An 18,332-nucleotide genomic window follows, 5' to 3' on the forward strand; every position below is an offset into this window, starting at 1 on the left:
GCTCAGAAACACTCTTGTCAACTGGTGACAAATATGAGACAGCTGGTACTTTACAGACTTTTTTTTATGTCCAAATATGCATTATGTAATAGTAGTGCTAGGGATTCTGCTGCCCAGCAGTTTGCTCCTTTCTTCATAGAGGCCAGTATCACAGACAACTTTCCAGCCTCTCCTCTTCATCCTACGTAGACCTGCGCTTTATTGCAACTTTAAGGACCTTGAACACATTTTTCCATATGTCTCTTAGTTACATGGTGCTTTGTGCATCGCGCTGCTGCACATTTTAACATGGTGAGAGTGAGCTTGCTTTAATTTGTTTTTCCGTCTCTGGTCTGAGAGAGAATTTTGCTATAAAGCAACAATCACTTAAAGAGAACCACAAGTTTAATTTGTGGAACTGTTATGGTTGAAGTTCATTGTCACAAAAAGCTGACATCCACCACAGAGAAAAAAGGACAGTACAGCAGATAGATAGATAGATAGATAGATAGATAGATAAACATATGATACATAAATATACATAAAATATGATTATTGTTGTTGTTGTTGTTATGCAATTAATGTATTAATATAGTTATAATTTGTGTCATTATGTCTTTGGCTGGTGTTTTCTTTTTCCGAAGTTGACAGGCACTAAGCTTTCATTTTGAAAATATCAGAGCGGAAGTGACTTAGATATCTGTCCGGTGCAGTGTCGTGTTTGTTTAGCCTTGATTGTACGGAAGGTTACTGGGCAGAAGTCCTCAGTCGGTTTACTCATTTTCAGCAAATGGACTGCTGCATTGTATCCGCACTGTGGTATTTTATACCACTTTATTTACTGATTCACTTCCTGTGTTTCGTTTTCGCAGATGCAGACTTCACTCTGCTGTGGGCAAGTCTGTCAGGACACCGGCCAGGTGAGTAGATAAAACCTGTCCTCATGTCTCTTGGTGAGTCCCCTTTCATATTCACAAGCACCGGGGAAATAAATATAAATAATATAGGATATACAAAATGAGATAAGCGATGTGATCGCCTGCAAAAAAAAGTGATTTTTTTCACCCGGCCTAAGTGTTCAGAGCTGCTTTCTCTGGATCAAAGGTCTGTCTTTGTTGAAACTTTAACTTTTCGTTAAACAGCGTGGCGTTAAACAATAATTAGCTAACTAAATAAATATACTCAAGAATAAAGAGTAAAAGCACTGCATATGCAGAATGGCCCAAGTTATGTTACATTATTATTGTATTGTTGGGGCTCGCTACTGTACACACACTTACCCGCACTATGTATGCATTCACATACATACATACCTACTGTCCATATTGTATATATCTGATTGATAGTGTGTATAGACTGTACCCCCAGCTGTTTAATCTGTATCACTATTGACATTATTGTTCCATATATTTTGCCGAATGTGACTGCTGTAGATGTTGATACTGTGCATATCTTAACATATTCTTAGCTTCTTTCTGTTTATTACCCCTATACAAACGAACACACGGTGCTTTATATATGTACATACATACACAGTGTGTGTGCGCATGCATAGGATCCTTTGTTTGCATTATGTGTTTATGTCAAACAACAACAACCACTGTCCGATCTATCATCTTCTGATTTATTTATTTTTTTCAGCTCACAAATGTCAGTTCTAAATTGGTCGGGCTGTACTGTTGCAGATGCTCAAGTTTTAGCTATTTAATAAATGTAGTGGAGCAAAAGGTACACTATTTTCCCCTGAAATGGAAAATAAAAAGTGGCAAAAAAGGAAATGCATCATACCTTAGTAAATGTTGCTGTCCACCACTGTCACGGACAACACACAGGGTGATAAAAAAAAAGCCCTTCTTGAGTTGTGGTTCAGTGGAGCCTAATGCATCTGAGCTGATTTTTGTTCCCCCCCCCCAAAAAAAAGTGTCTAATTCACAAAAAAAAGTGAGAGCCATGTTGATGTGGAGTAGCCTCAGAGCCAGCATGTGACATGAAGTGTGTCTTTTTGTAAACCAGAGAATAAGCTGAAGGGGCTTGTGGTGTGGGTCACCGGAGCCTCCAGTGGTATTGGAGAGGAGCTGGCCTACCAGCTAGCAAAGTGCGGCTCACGCCTCGTCCTGTCTGCTCGACGTGAGGAAGAGCTAAAGAGGGTGAAACGTCGCTGTTTAGGTGAGTGAATCTTATCATTATTTCCACAAACTATTGTAAGGCCTGGTTAAAAGAAATGTAAAATTGACCCAAGCTTTAGCTCTTTAAGCCTGTGAGTTCAGGTGCAACACTGCAGCATGACCTGGTAATAACACTTTGCCATAGACCTTTTTCTTTTTCTCTTGCAGTCAGCCTCTGTTCTCAAACCAACAATAAATTGCATGAGGCTTTCAGTGCTTCACCAGAGTTAATTTCATTTTCATTCAGTCTTGCTCCGTTGTGACCAGTTGAATTCTTTTCAACGTTTATTCCTCAAGAGTGCTCCGACCTCCAGGATGAAGATATTCTTGTTCTTCCACTCGATTTGTTGGAGAGACCATTGCATGAGGAAAAGACTAAAGCCGCAATCCAGCACTTTGGACGTGTAAGGCCACTGCAGTTGCTCTTTTATAATGCTTTTTCATCACTAGTTTCATTACAGCATTTCTGTTTGATTAACAACTGAATCACTATATTTAAGTTACTAATTTTCAGTTACATTATAGACAACATTTTTGCCTTGCCTGAACAGCACCATATTCAAACCATGAAATGTTCACTTTAATTTCCTTTGCATTATATGATGTGTAACTATGACCAAGTCGAATTGTTCGGCCTATGCATCGTAAGTCAAAAGAAACAGGAATTCAAATAGCACTGTTTTCCTATACTCCAATTCTGTCCACGTTTCCATGCCTGTTCAGATTGATGTCCTAATCAACAATGGCGGCCGAAGCCAGCGCTCTCTGTTCATGGAGACCAGCGTTGATGTGTATCAGGCCTTGATGGAGCTCAACTTCCTGGGTACGGTCTCCATCACCCAGCAGGTGCTGCCTCACATGACGCAGCAAGGCAGTGGGAGCATTGTGACCGTCAGCAGCGTGGTTGGCCTCGCTGGGGCGCCCCTGGGAACAGGATACGCTGCCAGCAAACATGCTCTTCAGGTGAAGGGAATACAGATCACAGTTTCCAGTGTCCTCAGAAAGTGTTTTCCAATAGGTTGTTGACGACTTCATATTTTTCAGGAACACACGGAGGAGCAGTTCTGTTTTTTCTGGATCCCTCCTCAACTTTTTTATTAGTTTGATATGTGTAATAAATACCTTTACAAGTGATTAGCTGTCCAGGCCTGCATACATCCTGTTGCTGATTGTTACTGTACCGTCTCCAGGGTTTCTTTAATTCTCTTCGGACTGAGCTGACTGACTTTCCAAACATACTCATCAGCACAGTGTGTCCGGGGCCTGTGCAGTCACAGATTGTCCACAATGCCTTCACAGAGGAACTTAACAGGGTAGTGTATTTTAACTGTTATCGAGCTGTTGATTGTGAACATAAAAACCCAGTGTATGATATGTGTTGAGTGATTAGGCAGCAGCTATTCCAGTGCTTTGATTTCAGTAACCCATTTTCCTTCTATTACCGAAGCCTGTGGCCACAGTTGGTAACCAGGAACACAAGATGCCAACAAGTCGCTGTGTGCGTTTAATGCTGGTGGGAATTGCCAATGGTGTCAAGGAAATGTGGATCGCGCAGCAGCCCTTCCTCCTGTTTTACTACGCCTGGCAGTACACTCCCACATTTGCCTGGTTCATCACAAACATATTGGGCAGAAAAAGGGTGCAAAATTTCAAAGCTGGTCTGGTAGGTATATAATCTCCTTTCGGGACATCTATGTGTACAAAGTTAATATGGTGCATACTCAATAGGTGATTTGTTAACCCCAACACCTGTAGTCATCTTTCCCATAAAATATTTGTGTTACAGAGGCGGCTTGGTCTGGGGGTGTATTTCCAACAGCACAGACAATACTGAATGATCATTGATATATAATTGGAATGCCAGAATCAGCCACATGCTCACACAGTCGTAGACACAGATTTAATCACCCAAAACACCTGTTTGGGTGTATCATGGGTGTGTAGGACCTCTAACAAAACATTTCCTGTACTAATACATAATAATTTTCCATGTTTAAAGTATAAGCATGCCTGGTGAAATTCAGGTAAGAAGTGCTCTCATTTGATGGGACCGGTTTGTGGTTACTGTATGTTTGACCTTGCTGTTACATCTTGCATCTTTTGACCAGGAACAGAGGAATTCTCACCATTTCAAAGCACTGAAAATACTTGAATAGAGCAGAATGTGGCAGACACTTTGCAGAGCTCTCTTAACAGCTAGGGGGGGCTCAGCTGTTATTGACCTTGCTTGAGTCTAATAAGAAGAAGACAGTGGCCAGGGTATGACAGTGAGCTTGACTACATCCCTGCGGTACTGACTGACTGACTGACTGGCCGGTGTGTCTGTTAGCCTCTGCTGGACAGTGACAGCTGAGGGCCATGGAGAAAGGTCATGTTCCAACAGGCCAGACATTGGAGCATCACATGCTCATGCTTCAGTAAGGTCTGTGATGTATCCTTTTGAGACAAAAAAAACAAAAAAACTGCAGCCTATACAACTGAAGTCAAGCTGGAGTTATGGTAAAGCTTGTGACCACCACACAAGTACTCCAGATTTACAAATCTCACCAGGAAGCAGTACATGTCAAACATCCGTGCTAACAGCTAGCCTTTTCTCTTCCAGGATGCGGACTCGGCATACTTCACTAAGCCCAAGACCTCCTGAAAGTCACATCCTCAAGAGGAAACAGGTTCATCGCATGTTCTAATGTTAGACTTTGAATTGGGGTCTTCCATCTATGAGGAATATATTTAAGATCACAACATGAATTTTAATTACAGCTACCATGCAGCAATGAAGCTCTTGCACTAATGTTTTGAATGCTTAATAAGATTTAGTGTGGATCAACTTTCTGTTTGTTCGGTTTGACACAACAACACTGCTTCTGCCAAGCTATTTTATTATAAGTATATACAGTTACACTTATAAAAATCAACAATATGTACAAGAGACTATGGACAAATTCATGTAACTCTTCATTCTAAGTTGTAAACAAGTGAATTGTAAACAAAACAATAGCACTAAACACCTTACACATACAGAAAGCCATACCCAAGGCACATCCTCGATATTCTCAATAAAACATTTAAGTTCTTGTCCCATTTTTGTGGCCACAGAGAGAAATCACCTGAAAACTGTGAACTCTAAAAAGTACAATAAAACCAGAGGTATTCAGCAGGTGTATTCTAGAGCACAGGTGGGCAAATGTATTCACTTCTTTATAAGCACTAACATTGATAAACAAACCACAAAACGTGTGTGCTTCGGTCAGTGGAAACCTATTGGGGACTATTTCAAGATACAAATGTTCAAAGGGGATTTTTCATCTTTAATGTGCTGTTCTAGGAGGTAGTCCACATTGTCAGGTAAAATCTGTAAGATTTTGTAATTTGTACAACAGTAGAGTGGTGATGCCACTGCTACCTACTTTGCGGTGCAGCACATGAAGCACCAAGAAAGTCATATTAATGTAAAAAAAAAACAAAAAGTAGGTTCCCACACAGGCATTACATTTATAAACTCATGTGAGTCAACAGTTTCAAAAGTAAAACTCCAGAAGAGACTGAAGTTTTCTCTTGAATTTTGCCATAGTTTCCACATGACTTTCCTAACAACCATTAACTTTGGGAATGGACATTTTGCTGTGGTAGTACCGACTGAAAAGCGTCCTCTTCCCTCTCCAGAGTATGTTCAGCAGAAAGGGCAGAAGAAGCCACAGGTCAGAGGCAGGGGAAGTGAAGGGGGGCTGAGGAGTAAATGGGATATCCAAGAGGGGGATCTGCTGCCTGAACAGTTAGGTTTCTGAGCATGAAGGGGTGAGCCTGGATGCTGTAACGCTCCTCGTCGTCATTAGTGGCGTACAGAAGCTCCCAGGAAAGGTTTGCCCACTGGCCTCGGACCCCCTCTCCATTCAGACGACCCACATGCACCAGCTGCTCCTGCAGGGACAGGACTCGCCCAGTGTACGTACCCTGTGGACAAGGACAGTCAATCACACAAGTGTAATACATGCATTTCACTGAGATTGGCTCAAAATTGCTATTGGAAATAAACTCAATGTTATGCCTACAACTGAATAAGATGTAGATAAGGTATTGAGAGATGTGCTTTTATAATTTCCAGCTTAGACATAATGTAAACCAGGACAAGTGGGTGTAATTACCATTGCAAGGTCATGTCCTAGAGAGAATAGGAAGGGTTTCTCCTGAAGCACACTGTCGTGCCAGCCTTTCTCTGTCACCAGGCCAATGTACCAGTCCCTTTCATAATCCTCCAAGGTGCTGAACAATTCCTCAGGGGACTCCATGGGCCCTAGACTTGCTTGATCAAACAGCAGCTTAAAACTGAACCTGAAGGCGAACAAAACCATAGAGGAAGAATTCAATGATACACAAATCTTTTCTAGTGGTCAGAATTACCAAAACCTGGAAACTCTAACTGCCAATTTTACCTGAAAGCACGATGCGTGAGCTGGTAAAGTTCTTTACTTGAGGAGAGCCAGTCAAGTCCTTCCGTCCATGGTATATCTCCACAATAGAGTCTGTAGACATAACTGGGACTGGTGAAGGCAGACTCGGCCCCCAGTGAGATGAGACATGAAAGTGCAACCTGTGCGTGCAGCTCTTTCAAGGCTTCATCCTCCTTCAGGGCTTTGGTCATGTCCTCTGGGGTCTCGCCCTGCACAGCAGGCCCAAACCGCCCCAATGTGAACCGAAACCAGTCCTCAGGAAACAAAGGCCTGAGCTGCAGCAAGCGGGATGGTAGTAAAGGTGCTGTTCTCCATCCTGTTGGTAGGTTGAATAACTCCGACTGGGGGCAGCTGAAGTTCAGATGAGGGAGAGAGCCGGGACTATCTCTTAAGAACTCTGAATTACGGCCTTTATCCACTGCTGGCATCCCGATGCCCAGACCCAGAGGCTGCAGTGGCTGCAGGGCAGAGAGAGCCATATTTTCAAAAAGACTGTCCATCTCCACAGAGCCCGGCAGAGAGGCCCCTGTCTGCAGCGCTGTGTGTCCAGGCTGGGCCTCTGCGGTCACTAATGCCACTGTCCGCCTGGCTGGTTGAGGTCCAAATAAGTCATCCTCATCTGACCAATCACCAAAGGAGGTCAAACTGGAGCTGTCCTGTCTGAACCTGAGAGAAGACACATTGGATTCCACCATGACAGCCTCAGGTGGCTGATTACAAGTGGTCTGGGCCAACTGGGAAGACTGGGACTTCCTGCTTCCAACCCCCGGCCCTTCTTCACTGCTCCATAGAAATCCTTTATGCCTCTGCACACAGTATCGGAGAAGCAACCAGACCAGCGCTTTTAGAAAGTCATCCTGAAGTTTCCTCAAGTTGTCATGAGAGTCAATGATGCCAGAGAGAACATTGCGGGCATCAGAGTAGACTCTCACTGCTAGGGCAGCACAAGGGGTGAGGGCGTTCCCCCAGTGCAGGTTAAAGCCCTGTGTGAAACCAAGCCGCTCAGGGCGCTCAAAAGCAGCCTCGAACACCTCATCCACCCTCCGTGCCTCCACTGTGTGGCAAGATGTCTCCTGGAGCTCGAGACCCTGTAACAAACAACACCACACTATGTAATCTTGTTGTAAACAACTACAGTGATCTTAATAGACAGACAGAAACACACAATACCTTAATGTTGACAGTACAATAGCCATATCCTCTCTCCAGGATCACTATCCAAACCATACGGTCCTGAAAGCGGCCAAGAAAATGAGAGCCTGGGGCTAAAGAACCTATAGAGGGGGAGAAAATCATCAGCCGTCCACGCATCTATCATGTAAAGAGATGTGATGTGCAAATTGAGGGCAGGGGGGAAGGAAAACACACAATATACGCACATCATGTAACACACATAAGTAAGTAAGGGGCTCTTGGTGCACATCCTTTTCATTTTGCATCAGCTGTGCGTCCCTCTGCTGACTATGTGGATAACATGGCAACTGGATGAGCTGCAGGGAGACGCGTACCATCACAGTTGTACAGGAAGGTCATGATACTGTTTTAACTGGCTGACTGCGCAGAGATCTAAATATTGAACCATTTCTTGGCCTTGGTTTTCCATTAGTCTCTAAAAGCTAACTCCTTTTATACAATGTGGGCTTTTCAGTTTGGGAGGCAGAAGACACCGGGACAGACATTCATTTCAACACAGATGAACAGCAACGGAAAGGTGATGGAGGCTTTTGTTTTAAGTTGACTAGTGCTTGCTCGGCTCAAGAATAATGTCATGTCCCATAACGACATCTCAGAATAGTCCCTGCCGCTACCTCATGATGGGAAGTGACATGCTGGGTAGACTCCTTTCCTGCTCACTGCTCCATGGCCCCCAGTGTGAGCAAAGCAAAAGAACACCACAGACTGCCATCATTTGACTGTGAGCATCAACCTAACATGCGCTTATTCTCAATTATACATCACTACTACTGGATACCGGGTTCACCAAACAATATTGAGTGATGACATCATCACGGCAGTTTTATTCAGTTTTGAATCATCAATCCAGAAATAATTATTCTCTATTTGTATGTTTTTTCCTCTTGCCCCCCTCCTGATTGAGCCCAGAACAAAAATCCTAGCAGCAGCTCCGTTTGGCCTAAGAGTATTACGCGGTTAATGGTGCGGAAACATTTGGATGTAATGAATACAGATCAGAGCTATTTTTTTTGGGTCACTTCACAGGAAGCTTAACTGGATCATGCGAGCTCACATTACTGCCAGCAATACCGAAGAGCTGCTCACAACAACATTCCTCTTACTATTAAACCATATGAGGTTCAGTGCTCTTTGGTCTGCATATCGTCCATACTTGACCTATAGGATATTTCAGTCAAAACACACTAGCTTAAAATAATAAAAAATTAAAGCAGTAATATTGGGCCTCTGTGGACTGGTGTGTGTACTGTTGTGGGTTTTAAATAACACAGTCACAAAAATAAGAACTGTGTGTAACTGAAAGGAAAATAAAAATTTAAATCCCACTCAGTAATATCACATTTAATGTTAGATATAATTATGAAACCTTTGATTAATCCAACTGACAAGTCAATGAATTAAAAAAATCTATTCCACATATTTTGATTATCAATAGGTTGAGTTATTTAGTGACAATAATAAACACTTCGAAGCTATTAACTGATTCGTCAAACCAAAAAATGAGGATTTTTTTTATCTTAAAAACAATTATTTGCAGCATTCTTTAGATCTGAATAAAATGCACTTGACTGCTCTCAATTAGCACTTTAATAGAAAATTAAGATTACAGATCTGTAAGTGCTAAAATAGTTATTGTACTTGTAACATTTGAGAACAACTAAAAGAGGAAGACACCATAGACAGAGGAGATGGCAAGTGTGGACAACTAACCCAGTGACCCTCTTGCAAGGGCCGTCCTCAGAGCAGAGGCCAGACTTCCGCTCATCTGCTGGTAGAAGATTGAGTCTGGGCATGGACAGGCAGTACCTACGGGGCCTGGCCAACTTCGCTGAGGCCTAGGGAACCCCACCAGGAAGATGGGCAGGGTGAAGAGGGGCAGCAGGGGGGCAGATAGCAGGGCAGATAGGGTCACCACCGCCAGCAGCAGTGGACATAGGGAGGCGTTCAGAGCTAAGAGAGTTCCAGCCGACTGCCGGCGCTGCTTCTTCTCTGTCCAAGATGTGACCAACACAGTCAGGGTGAACTTTAGCTTCGCAAGGAACTGGGCCAGTCTGTCAATCAGGAGGCCCACCTGGATCAGAAAGGCAAACATGAAGTGCATCTACTGATCTACTGAACTACCACCATTTTGGTGTCCATATTGCAAAAACTGGGAATGATGGTGGTTCTTATAAGTTTTAAAGGGCTTTGTTAGCTCCTACTTCAGAGTATGTACTCTCCCAGCACAAGAGGAATATTGAGTGACATAAGTGTACACTGATTAGTCCAGATGTAGGTCAGATTTAAGTGTATGCAGATATGATACTCAGCATAGAGGGATCTAATGTGGGCTGGAAATAAGGGGGGAATTAATGTTGACCTCACCAGAAGAAGTTGAACTCCAGTGCCCAGGCTGTCCCACCCTGGCAGCATGTTGTTTCCAGCTGCAAGCTGCATCAAGACCACCACCACCATTTGCAGCAGAGCATCCTCTGAACTCTGCCACACCTGCACAGCAACAAAGAGCAATCACTGTGAGCTCAACAGGCACAAAAATCAAGCAGAACACACTCTGTGATAAATCACAGTTAACTTTAAGGAAAAAAAAGGAAATTGTGCAACACGAAAAACCTGTTTTTCACTGTCCTATTTTTCATTTTTATTTTTTAACAAAGATTTAGGATTTGTGATGGTTACATTATGAATCTCCTTGAGTTAGTCTTCACTGTGATGATTATTTTCTGCATGCGATGTTCAGATTGATTCTCTGATTGTGAGTGTGAGCATACCACTCTAAAGGCTCGTGTGAATCCCACACTGAGGGAAGCCCTGTGGAGCAGCTGCAGAGATTTGTCCATAGACAGGAAAGCAATCATTGCAAATGGAGACACTGTGAAACAAAAAAGTAAATGTGGGTCAAAAACAGATTCACATACAGAGCGTTGTTTTTTTCACACCTGAGAGAGATGTTAAGATGGAACGTCAGATTATAATTAACTCACCAAGATAGAGAAGGACTCTCCGGATTGCTGCAGCAATGTATAATCCTCTGTTCCTTTGCTTGAAAGTCTGCACACTGGACATGCCTTTAGGGTACAGGGGATTGAGGAACACTCCTCCAAATACATAGGCCCCCTGGATCTCTCTGAGAGCCCAGCAGAGGCAGAACAGTACGAGGAGGAGGTAGCTGACAGCAGCCTGTGGTCCCGTAACCAGGCTCTGAGGCTGAGCTGAACCAAGGAAGTGATGCAACAGCCCTGCCTCTGCCATCGCCACCAGTAGCAGGCTCAAATATAGCAGCAGCTCCCTGCAGCCCAGATTCCAGCCAAAAGAACTGGAAGGAGGTGGTGGTGACCCCCCTCTGCGAAATCCACGGTCCCCAAAGACTGCCCTGGAACCCCTGCAGAGTGTGCCAACCTGGCTGAGGTCCAGGCTCAGCAGAAATCCCGTAGAGATGGAGAAGAGAACCACACCCAGTGTTGAGGGGATCAAGTAATTACACACAGCTACGCCAGCAGACACACCAAACATCAACAGCAGCCTGCAGGACACAAAAAGTCAGAACTGGTGATACACAAGCTTCAGACACACATGTCATTTCAATGGAACTAATAGCATCAGATGAGGACTGGTTTCCCACATAACACGACCATGTGGCTGAACAAAAACTGTGTTGCTCAAATTGCTGCATTAAAGAACACTGAAGCTACTGCTTTAAAACTTATCATCCAAGTGTCACTCGCATATTATGATTGGATTTGGATGCATTTAGATCATTTGCATTTAACCACCTAATAAAATGCTATAACCCCAATTCCACAAAATTTAAGAAACTGTGTATCAACATAATGTGATAACTTGCTAATCCTTTTTGGCATACACTCAACTGAAAACAATACAAAAAGGTTCACCACTTTATGACACACGATTGTATAAGGCAGGCATCTCAAACCGGTTCCATAAAGGGCCGCGTGGCTGCAGGTTTTCATTCCAACCCAGGAGGAGCACATCAGGCCAACCAATCAACATCAAGGGATCACTTAGTTATCAGCTGAAGACTGAGATCAGCTGATTAATTGATTCCAGCCTGGTGTGTTCCTCCTTGGTTGGAATGAAAACTTGCAGCCACGTGGCCCTTTATGGAACCGGTTTGAGATGCCTGGTATAAAGGATATTACTACACGGTCTCCCAAAAATTTCATAAACGCAATTCATTTAATAATTGCATTTTTGGAATCAGTTGTAGATACATGAAATGATAAATACAACCATAGCCTTCACTAGACCTTGAGATTCTTTATTTTAATCTCAAGGTATAGGAGGATAAACTGGTGTTATTTCCAAAAGAGGTTGTGGCTGTTTATGACTTTCAGATTCTTTAACTTCTGGCACAGCCAGAAAAATGACATTTGTCAGTAAAACTACTGACGAAAGCTAAGGCATGTTCTTTCAGTATGTACCTGAGGTTGCTGGACATGGGTGAGCCTCCTAAGCCAAACACAAGAGCCTGCTCCATGCCCCAGAGGATCAGGGCATCCAGGGGAGGCAGTATACCTAGTGCCCACAGCAGAGGTAGGAAGAGGAAGAGCACATGGAGAACCTGGCTGGCCAATTGAAGCTCAGGCACAGGGCCTGAGAACCTAAATCAGAGCAAGACATGAAAATTTGTTATGGCCGCAAGCACTGTAAAATACAGTAGCGTATCAGAGGACTTCTCAATTAATCAGACAACTGTTACTGTTGCTCACCTGTCAGCCAAGTCCACAGCAATGAAAATAAAAATGTAGAGAGGCCGGGTGAGAGGAGTGATCTCATAAGTGTCCTGTGCCTGAAAAGTAGCTGTCTCTGTGGCTGTATTTACAATGAGGGAATACTCAGCTATACACAGTGTCACCCAACTCAGGACAAAAATGACCAGGGATATGCCAATGCTGCCATAGAGAGCAGTCAGTCTGCCAAGGAACACATACCATGTCCCAAAGCCACAGAGCACCCCAGCTAGGACTGTATGCAGCACCACGTTAAGCCCAAACCTCTTCCCAGGAGCAATAAATCGGACTGTCTCTGGGCTGACACAGTGGGTGAATTCCACTTCCTCCTCATCAGCCAGGATGTTAGGTGCACCGAGTCTCTCCACTGTGCCACTCCTCCGAGCAGCATATAATGCCAGGGCCTGGACACCCGCTGCAGCCCCGAACATAAGCATACCAGAGAGCACTGTGGCATGGAGCTCCTGGAGGAGCTGCAGCTGGCAGAGCAGAGTACCAATTCCCCCAAAAAGCCATGGTGTCAAGAACAAAACTGCCTGATTGACATAGACATATGGTGGGGCACAGTAGCCCAACTTGAAGCGTGGACCCCCCAACACTGTCTGGGGGAAGCGCTTCCAGAAGAACTCCTGCTTGTACTCATTAAGAAGGGGCACATCTGGCCCCATTCTGACCATTCCCAAACGGGTGGCAGGTCATCTCCACACAGGTGACGGAGGGTGTCCATTCATTGTCCCATACACGATGAAGCTGTCTGCAATAAAGCACACCTATAATGGAGGAATAATTATTACCAATCAAACTGGAGAAGCACTAATACAACATCATCATTGTTATACAACAGCAGCCCTAGTCTGTGGCTGCCATGTAGTAATATTACACAAACTGCAAAAAAAGTTTAAACCTGCAATATATTGCCAACTGTTTTTGCTGCAAGTACATGGATAGTTTTGGAATTACTGAGAACTCCTCCCAACTACAGCTGCCCTCCTAGGCCACTGCAATCAGGGTTAAATTGAATGAGCAGTAATTAATAATGATGATTAGATATCATTTTAATGCTAACCCAATAACAAAATAAATACTATCAAAGACATTTAACTACAACAGGACAGGCATGTCTGAAAAGTCTAACCCCTTTGGTACCACATAATCTCTTTATCAATCTGATAAAGGGCATCCCTGAAACTCTTGGTGAGTTAACTGATGTGTTGACATTGTCGTTAGCACCTCAGACAATAAGTCTATATTACAACGGGATGTTTTACTTGCAGACCAAACGAAAATATCCTTCGGGTTGTAATGTATAACACAAAATGAGATAAAGTACAATTATGTTACATGGGCAACAGCTGCCGAGTAACCATGAAAACACAGCACAGAAGCAGTAGCTTGTGGATGCGCTAACATGGGCTAACCTGTGCAAGCTAGTAGCCGGATATTTCGACTCATATCTCATATAACAAACCAGGTAATAAAGCGAAAAGCAAACAGTTTTCTGTATCTCTCTGAGACTGTATTTGTCTCTTTACCTTGGCAAGCTATATTATTGTTAGCTAGCGATGCCAGCAAGTCTTTTCAGCTTGACCAACCATTAGCTTGCTATTCCTAACAGGTAACGTTAAAAAAACAGCAGGTTGGCAACCTGCGCTTACCGTTAACAGCAGAATAGTGAAGTGAAGATAAGATTTGTGAAATATTTGACGATATAGGTAGTAATATGGTGAAAAAGGCGGAAATCGCCAGCGTTAACGTTAGCTGCGAGCTAACCGCTTGAAAACCAAGCAACAACATCGGCATTATACACAGACAGATTGTAACCAATACGAGTGGAGAGAAGAGGAGAGCGCGTCCCCTGATTGGCTGGAAACATTTAAATCCCGCCCCTTCAACAACTGCACTAATATAAAAGGCAACAACAAAAATCTATTATTATTGTGCCTTTTGGAGAAAGGAATATATATTTTTGTGCGCGCTACGGTCGGTACACACCGATGAAAAATCAACCAACTACAAAAATTACAGTCACATCATCTGTTGTGAGCCTGTTAAACTGACAAACACCTATCCAGATGTGCATCAGTGAGGCTGTGACTTAAACGCACCTGTGCAGTAGCCCTGTGACTGTAGACACTGTGCATGGCGCGCGGAGGATACAAAACGGTCCCAAACCAAGCAGTCGCCAGACACGCGCACAGCCGCTGTGTTTACTGTTTCTGGTTGGCATGTAAACCGACATGAAGCAGGAGTTCAGTGAACACCAGTGTAATTTGGAGTCGGTTTAACGCTGAACATTTACAGGAGAAAAATTGCTTTCTTTTCGCAAATACTATTAAACACTGCTGCATTACATAAATACTCATGAAGCTCCAAATTATTAAATGTACAGAAAACTATGAAATACTTGAGTATATAACATTTAGACACATTACAAATTTATGAAGGATTTTTTGTCATCAGGTCATAAATTCGTTAATAATAATTTTGAACACAAGTTATGACTGTTCTATATGTTTATAGTACATATAAGATAAAGTAGTGCTGTCTGCCTCATTTTATTTGGACACAGTGACTGTCATTGTCAGTTTTTCTGTATTGTATGAAAAGTTACACACAGTACACTGATACAGAGTCAACTGAAAAATGCAGGTACTCCTCCTCAATAAATAACCACAGATTTTACCACTGCAACTTGCTTTCCACTGAACAATGAAAAGACCATCTCTGTAATTATAATTACATCAAATGACACATCCCAACGGGTTGTTTATCCTTCTTATCCTAAATAATTTTTCAACCTCTTTCTTGCCAGTATCTTTAAATCCTGAATCTAATGCGCTTAGTTGTCCCCAAAAACTGACATGGGATTAGAAATATTAATATTACAATCTAAATCATGTTCTTAATACAAAAAGAGCAAATCCTACAAGGGTTTTATTATTTCAATATAATGAAAGTGATTGTGGTCAAGTGTCTGCCTCTCCACAATGTTCATTTACTTAGGCAGAAAGAGGGCAAAAGGGAGGATCATGAAGTGATCAACTATAAAGGCTACAATATCAACACAAAGAAAGATAATATTCTGGAGCCACAGAGATTAAATTGTTGTTGTTATTCTTAACGGGGGCTGACGTGATAAGGGTGGGCAGGAGGTTGTGTTTCCTTGTTATCTTGTAAAAGCAATTTCTGCTCTGTGTAGGACACAATAAACCACCAGAACAGAAAAGCCTGTCAGTCACGACAACATGTATTGCACCTTGTAATCCTCCCATCGCACCACTCATTTAAAATCAATGCCCCATTTTTGTTATGCTGTCTGATGAAGAATATTGACTTGAATTAAGACTTAAGGGTTAATAAAGGAGACAAACAAATGCAAATACCATGAAATACAAATGGCTAAATTGGCTACAATCTACAAACAGCAGACCGTCCGACGGTGCTCTGAAAATTGATTCCTGCTAAATTTACAAGAAAATTGGGTATTTGTCTGTTGTTTGGTTACTGTTACCTTGTTTTGCCATTTTAACCACAGAACGCGCTTTGTGTGATTGAAATAATGTGATAAATGACACACAAGTTCAATAATGTGGTAAATCACACGCAAGTCCAGAAATGAATAGCAGTTAAGATTTAATGCTTCTGCGAGGCGTGCTCTCATCCAAAATGTTTACACAAAATAAAAGCATTTTCCTTTTCATTCTAATTGTCACTCTCACTACATTCTTTTATTTGTATTTTCCCTCATTCACTGTCTCCATCCGCTCTTTATTCTAGGGAGCCTCACAAATTACAGGAAAATGACAAGGGACAACAATAACTCAATGACAGATTTCAAGAAAGGCAATATGGCGAGATTGTTTTTGAATAGAGAATGTATTTGTGGAGATGAAAAATGAACTCGGGACATAATATGCACCTTTTAGAAACAAAATAATTTCTATTTTGATGATGACTTGTCATTGGTTGCCATCAGCAGCCAAATGTGGAGAGGACATTTCATTTTTACAACAGCAATTCCAAGTCAAGTGGTGATGTTTGTGTAATTGCAACCTCTACGAGGCACTTCTAAAGTTAATACAATCTGGTAAGTGTGTGATGCATGTGCAGTTTAATGTTGTTCATCCATTACACATACTGCACACAATGCTTCGATAAGCATCCCACAAGATGCAGCGTTATCCTCGGCATCAAACATCAATCAATGCCCTCATCCCTCTCACTTCACCCACAACATCAACAACACTAGAACCAGAGTAGATAGCAGTGAAAACATGGTCCATTCAGCAATTATTCACAGAGTCTTGGACTAATGGTGCTCTGAATGCACAGACACAGCAAATGTAGGGAGTTAGTGGACCAGCAGTAATGGCCCCATACAGAGCATGTGTTTTTGTGTGTGTGTGTGTATTGGTGGGGATGGGGGAAAGAGCATCATCTATAACTCATGCACAACAAGCACAAACATGTCTAATTATGAATCCAGACTACAACAGTAGAGACCAACTCACATCCCCCTCTCCACCCTCTCTGTCTCTCTTTCACCCTCTCGGTCCCTCCCGCCCGAGCTGGGCTCCATATCAGGCAGATGAAAACATAACCTGTCACATTCCATCCCATTAAACCAGCTACGAACCATGTGGTCTGCTCACAGAGAGGGAGAGAAAGAGGAGAGGGAGAGAGACAGGGAGAGCAGTGCATCTGGGTTCACTCAGAACTGATGAATTATTCACAATCTTTATGCTAATGTCATTGTAATGTTAAAAATAGTGACAGATATGCAAAAAGAAACATACTGTATGAAGTTGTATGCCCACCATAAGCTTACACCACACATAGAAGTGCAATTGCTTTAAAAACAGTTATACTTCTAACATATCCATACTGCACATACTGTACACAAATATAAAATGTGCAATCATCCTTTGCAATACCCAATGCATTAGAGAGCTCACACCGAGCCCCCAAATCTGTGCATTAGAGGGTTTTTTTTTCTTTTTTTAAATGTGAGTCCATCAGCTGCCATTTGATGTCAGGCAGAGCAAGGTAATAACAGTGCACTCACTTGCACAGTCATTAGCCCCGCTTAATGCTGGGAATTAACACAAATTAAGTGAAGTTAAGTACATGCATTAGAGGAGCTTGTTTGGGGAGAGCTTTTCACTTTTGCTGCCTAGAGCTGGCTGCTGCCTCACATGTTTAGCAATGGAAACACAAAACTAAGGCATACACTCATGTATCCACCTACAACTGATAAATTGCTACCTACAGGGCAGGTAGTAAATTCATTGAGGACTGATTAGTAGTGTCACAAAGGGAGTGCTAATGGAGCTGTAAGGACACCTAGTGGTCACATTAACGCCACTGATTCATAAAGTCCATAATTCAGGTTGGTGGAAGAAGTATGAAAGACTATGTATTATAGAAAGGTGCAGGTCAAGTTAAATAGGATAAATCATTTAACTTTACAAGGATACATATCTAACAGACTGTGCAGTGATGGTGAGAATGCCTTTCTTTCCCTGCTGCTATATTACTTTTACGCCACAGTTGATGGATAGGAGTGGATGTCCTATCTCAATCAGAATGAAAAGGTTTTAGGTCACAAAATGTGGGCTGTATCCTCCACATTCAAGGCTCAGACTGGTGTTTTTGTTAACTACAGGACTACTAGATTACTAGACTAAACTGTGAGGAAAACCGGGAGGATTATAATCTCATGTTCATCATAGCTAACATCATAAACATCAAGTGGAGTAGGTTCATTTCCAGTTACAACACATGAGATTTGCCTATTA

General features: G+C 42.5%; 2 protein-coding genes across 2 annotated transcripts; one reads left to right on the forward strand and one right to left on the reverse strand.

The window, feature by feature from the left end:
- Positions 1–698: 698 nt before the first annotated feature.
- Positions 699–6,183, forward strand: dhrs7 (dehydrogenase/reductase (SDR family) member 7). The gene is made up of 7 exons (XM_041953983.1): positions 699–899; positions 1,993–2,145; positions 2,442–2,548; positions 2,868–3,107; positions 3,335–3,457; positions 3,592–3,807; positions 4,747–6,183. Exons 1-7 carry the CDS (start codon positions 770–772, stop codon positions 4,786–4,788), a joined length of 1,011 nt encoding a protein of 336 aa, XP_041809917.1. The 5' UTR covers positions 699–769; the 3' UTR covers positions 4,789–6,183.
- Positions 5,013–14,325, reverse strand: pcnx4 (pecanex 4). The gene is made up of 11 exons (XM_041953982.1): positions 14,190–14,325; positions 12,514–13,304; positions 12,226–12,405; positions 10,768–11,306; positions 10,555–10,655; positions 10,151–10,273; positions 9,497–9,857; positions 7,763–7,866; positions 6,575–7,680; positions 6,287–6,473; positions 5,013–6,095 (listed from the first exon to the last, which is right to left on the reverse strand). Exons 2-11 carry the CDS (start codon positions 13,209–13,211, stop codon positions 5,844–5,846), a joined length of 3,651 nt encoding a protein of 1,216 aa, XP_041809916.1. The 5' UTR covers positions 13,212–13,304; positions 14,190–14,325; the 3' UTR covers positions 5,013–5,843.
- Positions 14,326–18,332: the final 4,007 nt, after the last annotated feature.

Source organism: Chelmon rostratus, chromosome 15 (assembly GCF_017976325.1).
Source record: "Chelmon rostratus isolate fCheRos1 chromosome 15, fCheRos1.pri, whole genome shotgun sequence".
NCBI classification, from domain to species: Eukaryota; Metazoa; Chordata; class Actinopteri; order Chaetodontiformes; family Chaetodontidae; genus Chelmon; species Chelmon rostratus.

Excerpts from the sequence above, each read along its gene's own strand:
- dhrs7 (XM_041953983.1), top strand. The coding sequence starts at position 770 with ATGGACTGCTGCATTGTATCCGCACTGTGGTATTTTATACCACTTTAT. Across the intron at positions 900-1,992 it reads TCTGTCAGGACACCGGCCAG|AGAATAAGCTGAAGGGGCTT; the intron begins GTGAGTAGATAA and ends TTTGTAAACCAG. Across the intron at positions 2,549-2,867 it reads CAATCCAGCACTTTGGACGT|ATTGATGTCCTAATCAACAA; the intron begins GTAAGGCCACTG and ends ATGCCTGTTCAG.
- pcnx4 (XM_041953982.1), bottom strand. The coding sequence starts at position 13,211 with ATGGTCAGAATGGGGCCAGATGTGCCCCTTCTTAATGAGTACAAGCAG. Across the intron at positions 12,406-12,513 it reads GCTGTGGACTTGGCTGACAG|GTTCTCAGGCCCTGTGCCTG; the intron begins GTGAGCAACAGT and ends GCTCTGATTTAG. Across the intron at positions 11,307-12,225 it reads CCCATGTCCAGCAACCTCAG|GCTGCTGTTGATGTTTGGTG; the intron begins GTACATACTGAA and ends TGTGTCCTGCAG.